The following is a 5,357-nucleotide window of genomic DNA, read 5'->3' as shown; positions in this document are numbered from 1 at the left end:
GTAATAAATGTGCCAATTTTGGCATTTTGTGTAAAATTCTCATTAATTAATGTCACTCCAAACATACATCATACTATATCTTATACTAAATTTGGCACAGAATTTTTAACACGTGCCACAATTCTTGACACACTATTGGAACAATTTTTTTGTAGAGTATATTATATTTTAACACTATCACTAATTTGGCACTCCATTGGAGTTGGAGATGCTCTTAATAGCAAGTATAAATATATTTTTCTGTAACAACAAGGACTACATATATGTATTCACTGCTAAATTTGAACTGTCAATGGGATATTGAATTATTGATGGTGAGGGATTGCTGGATTAGCCTTATTTTTTTGATAACTTATTGGTCACTAAACACAATGTTAGACATATACAGTAGTTCTTTAATATATATTATCTAGTGTAGCATTTAAAAAATATTATCTTCCAAGCAGTCACTAAACACAACACAATGGCTTAATATATACTAATATTTAATAATGTATTCTCTGGACGGTTCATTTAAAAAAAATTTAAATGGAAAACCCAACCTATCTAGACTTGAGATAATGACCTTTTATAATAAAAAGTGAAAGAGAAGAGACTATTGCATTTGTATCAGGGGACCTCAAATAATTATGGTGTCTCTTCTGATCTGTTGCCATCTTCGTTTGGCGTTTTCTTCTTCTTCTTCTTCTTTTTAATAAAAAAACCTTCATTCAACACAACAAATTTACAAGCCATTGACAAGTCATCCTCAAATATAGAACGAGCAACCGAGGAAAAATCCTAAGATAAATTAACGAGTGACCACTCATATTCTTTTGGCCAAGTTTCATATCTTAAGCTGTACATATATCTCGTACCACACCATGTTTCATGATCACAATGGCTGCAACATCATCAATTGACAGGACAAATCAATGCTTAGGATGGACCCAAATTATTCACCACTTTAAAAAAGATTCCATTTATCAGTCACCAAATCTTAAATTTACATAGACTTTGTTTGTGAAAAAAAGAAAGAAAGAAAAAACAAACAGTTTCATTTAAAGTCAGAATAAATTTATAATTTGCATTAGTAATTTCTAAATGATACCTTGTAGTAATTAATAAAGAAAATTACATAAAATACTAATTTTTGCTAAAAAATTATGTTTTTATAGTCTAATTTTTTTTTATTTTTCAATTTTATGTTTTTAAGGAAAATTTTACATTTTTACATTTTTTTTTCACGTTGTTTTTATATATATATATATTTTTTTTTGATATTTAGTTAGTCTGAGTTATTTTTAAATTATTTTTCTTAAAAACTGTATTTTCCTAATTATAAAATTTTGAAAATCATATTTTTAAAATTTTGAGTGTTTATTTATGAGAAAAAAAATAACAACAGTAAAAAAGTAAAAATAAAAACAAAAAAAAAATATTTAAGAAAAAATCTCTAATTAATATCTTGTTAATAAAATTTTATTGACTATTTAACTATAGTATAGTTATTTGTCTCTAATTGTTTGATATTTGTCTACTACTAAAGTCTTTTTTTCACTTTTTTAATGTCAATTTGAGGTTTTTGCAGTTTTGTAATTATGAATTGACCGGTTGTCAACGGAATGTTTGGCTCTTTTTTATTAACTAATTGAATTGTTTTTTGGGTAGTAAGACTGAGATGTTTCAAATCAAACTATAGCATATACCAAGGTGATTTTTTTTTTGACAAATATACCAAGGTGGATTTCATACAAAAACAGATTTACAAAATGAAGTCAGGCTTGTGTTTAATTTTTTTTTTTTAAACTGGGTGTTAAAAAAAATTGAGTTCATTTCGATAATTTTAAAACACGAAATTCAACATATAAAATGAAATGATTACTCAAAATTTGTCCATATACAAAAAAATAAAAATACCACCAAACAATTTGAGTTCAACTACCTATCAACGCTGGTAAAGAATAATAGAGAGAACCCACTCTTCAACTACCATTCCTCTTTTAAATCTCTCTCTCTCTCTTAATTATTCCTTTCATTCTTATCCAAGACCAATAGGACCACTGTCTTTTTCTCTACCTCATTTATCTTATTTATACTACTAGTTGGTACAGGGTTTTGTTACTCTACATCCTTTGTTTTTGTTTTTTGTTTTTCAGTTTTTCCAAATGGCTGACATAACTCGCTCCTCATCAGTCTCCTCTTCTGATATTGATTCTTCTGCTAATTCAACAGGTACCCAATTTGAATTTACAGCTTTTCCATTTTAAAATGTGTTCATTTTTGGCTACTGTAAATCTTCTATAGTGTCTACTTTCGAATCCAAATGTTTTCATTTTCTCTCTATCTTTCTCCTCTTTATAAACATGGGTTTTGTGTTCATGTGTCCTCTTTATCTTTTTCCTTGGCAGAGGAAAGTGGCAAATTAGAATCCAAGCTTGTATTTTCAGAAGATGAAGAATCCCTTATCACTAGGATGTTTAATCTTGTGGGGGAGAGGTAAGTGAAACAACCTCTGTTTTTCTTTCTTATACATTATTTTTTTTGCCTTGCCTTTACTTTTTCAGTTTTACAATTTATGAAAGAGACTATTATATATATATATATGTATATGTATATATATTTACACATGTATTTGTATATATGGTTTAGGTGGACTTTGATTGCTGGGAGAATTCCAGGAAGAACAGCAGAGGAGATAGAGAAGTACTGGAGTACAAGATACTCCACAAGCGAATAGAAAGGGATCAATGGAAGTTGAAGAAAGGAATTTATATATATGGTGTTTCTTCATATTTTAATATTACATGAAAATTTTGGAGGAACTTTTTGTACGAGGCTTTGGTGTTCCTTCAGATAGTGGAATCTAATCTTGTATGATATGGTTCTTGGTATGTAAAATCATGTATTGGTTGGACTTTTTCTTCGTCATTATGAGTTTTAAATCTCTGCTTTGTGAATAGTTTATTAAAATTCTTTTCTAAGGTGAAACACGAATTTTCAGTTTAGTTGAAGCTTTTTTTTTTTTTTTTGGTAGAGACGATAGAGATACTACCTAATTTTGTTTGTTGCACCTTGCTCTTTAGTTTTTGTTCGTAGCCAGAGCCCAGAATGAGTAAAACGAGTCAAATATATTCCAACGTTTTTTTTAACAGTTAGCCTTCACCAGCTATTTTTTTGTGATATATGAAGAATATATATATGTAATAGAAAAATATTATGGGGGTATTTTTATAAAATTATGGGATGTACATATGATTCCCTTGAATACAAAACATTGATAAAATCTATAGTTTAAAAAAATAATTTATAGTTTTCTATCCAAATTTTTTCCTACCCTTACAATTTTTTATGTATTTAATATATAAAGGATGTTAGTCTAGTGGTGGAACATCACTGCCATTGAGATAATATATATTGAAGTAAATAATTATACAAAATGCAGAGTGTCTATGTGTGATTGAAAGAATGAAAGCCAAAGAAAATTCCAGACAAAATATTACAAGGGATATGGTGATGATAAAATAAGTGTTACAACTTAATTGCAAAATGATATAAATAAATAGAAAAGATGATGATCTAGAGAAAGAAAGATACAACTCAAAATATAAACAATATAAATAAATATGTAGACTAGAAAAAATAAATAATAACAAAAAGAATAGAAGAACAAAGCATAATAAAATCACTCTTACACTAATACTACCTTAAGTGTATAGTAGTAGGGATCACCAAATTGAACAAGATTTAAGACATTTGTCCAAAAACTTATTTTTTACTATTCTCTAACCATTAATGGAACTCTCAAAAGGAAAAAAGTTCTATCGAATTATTAAGCATTTGATGAATTTCTAGCGAAGTGCTCTAGTAGATAGAAATGATATCTCTTACAAGTGAGCATTAAACTCATATTTATAGAGTTTTGAGACACCATTTGAATTTCAAATTCCATCAACCCACTTGGTTGTTACTAATGTTAAATTGGGTGTTTATGGAGTTAAAATGAAGATTTGAGAGTTACTTAAGTTGTTCAAATTGATCAATGTGCGAAATGAGATTTGACTGTTAGCACCCCAGGTCGTAGCCTGTGATACTTTAGGCCTCAACCGTGAGAATTTGTCTCCTAGGCCGCAGCTTGGGGTACTCTAGGCCGCAGCCTGGAGTGTTTTGTAACCTCCAAATTTTGCATCTTTTCACAAAAATGTCCCAAACATTTCACAATTAATTGTGTAACCTCCATACACCTAATGGCAGCCAAAATCATATATTCAATAACCATATCACATAATGGTCCATGAAATCCAATTTTAGAAATGTGTAACTCTCAATCTACATATTATTTGGGTGATTTTTTGAGAGTTACAAAATAGTTACTAATTTTGTAAGATAGGTAACCCCCAAAACATGTTACAAACTTAGACATACACATTTGTCTAATTTATTTATAACTCTCAATTTTATGTTACAATGTATGACAAACAAATTTGTCACATTATTTAATCTAAACATTATATTATATAAAATAATATAACAATATGCAACAAGTGTAATATGCACATGTAAATAATGAAACTGATTTGATTTGGTTATCTTCTTTACATGATAGCCAAATCAAAAGGAAAGTTTGAGTAATCATGCTTAATGATACTCCTAATTAATATTTATGCTACCAACTTAAAATAATAGAAAAATGTGCTTTTTGTCACTTATAAATGGAAAAAAATTACCATTTATTAAAATTCCTTCTCACGCTCATTTTCGACCTCGACCTGTAACACCCTGGTTACTCCAAGACAGTTACTGTGAGCTTTGAACCGTGCTTAACTCGCTAATCAAGTCCTTTGGTTATAAACGTGCATCTAGGTGTCATTAATAGACTAAGGTGAAAAACTCGATCAAAAGGGAAGGATATATTTTATTTAAAACATAAAACTGTTCATGTGCCCATAAAAATGTTTACAAGTTATTTACAATCCAAAATGGTCATTACAGTTTAAAATTTACAACCCGCCGACCTAAGCAGCAAAAATAGGGTAAACCCCTAGTTTCTTCAAGAAACTCCTTGGCCGTGGTGGTCAAGCGACCGCATATCTACACATTGCCACCTAAGCTCTCCACTCAAGACTGGGTGAGCTTTTCTTTTCCTTTACCTGCACCACATAGCACCCATGAGCCAAAGCCTAGCAAGAAAACTCAATACTGCATATATATAATATCACACGATGATCATGATAATCATCCAGGACTAATAGTCCTAAACTAATGAGTGACAAATGTATAAGTCACTAACATGGGTTGCACACCCTTTACAAATGAGTGATCGAGTCACTAGCTTTAACAGAATATGTGACTGATGAGCAAGTCACCAATGTAAACCA

The 5,357-nt window shown here is 29.7% G+C and overlaps 1 protein-coding gene across 1 annotated transcript; it reads left to right on the top strand.

Moving 5' to 3' along the window:
* Positions 1-2,054: 2,054 nt before the first annotated feature.
* Positions 2,055-2,906, top strand: LOC133817598 (MYB-like transcription factor ETC1). Its single transcript, XM_062250165.1, has 3 exons — positions 2,055-2,214; positions 2,391-2,478; positions 2,632-2,906. Exons 1-3 carry the CDS (start codon positions 2,148-2,150, stop codon positions 2,717-2,719), a joined length of 243 nt encoding a protein of 80 aa, XP_062106149.1. The 5' UTR covers positions 2,055-2,147; the 3' UTR covers positions 2,720-2,906.
* Positions 2,907-5,357: the final 2,451 nt, after the last annotated feature.

Source organism: Humulus lupulus, chromosome 2 (genome assembly GCF_963169125.1).
Source record: "Humulus lupulus chromosome 2, drHumLupu1.1, whole genome shotgun sequence".
Classification (NCBI taxonomy): Eukaryota; Viridiplantae; Streptophyta; class Magnoliopsida; order Rosales; family Cannabaceae; genus Humulus; species Humulus lupulus.
Note: the sequence above shows the minus strand (reverse complement) of the source record. Positions and strands in the feature narration are given on the sequence as shown.

What these genes read in the sequence shown, in the direction of transcription:
- LOC133817598 (XM_062250165.1), top strand. Translation starts at nt 2,148, where the DNA reads ATGGCTGACATAACTCGCTCCTCATCAGTCTCCTCTTCTGATATTGAT. An exon ending in TTCTTCTGCTAATTCAACAG is followed by an intron (nt 2,215 to 2,390) that starts GTACCCAATTTG and finishes TTTCCTTGGCAG; the next exon opens with AGGAAAGTGGCAAATTAGAA. An exon ending in TTTAATCTTGTGGGGGAGAG is followed by an intron (nt 2,479 to 2,631) that starts GTAAGTGAAACA and finishes TATATGGTTTAG; the next exon opens with GTGGACTTTGATTGCTGGGA.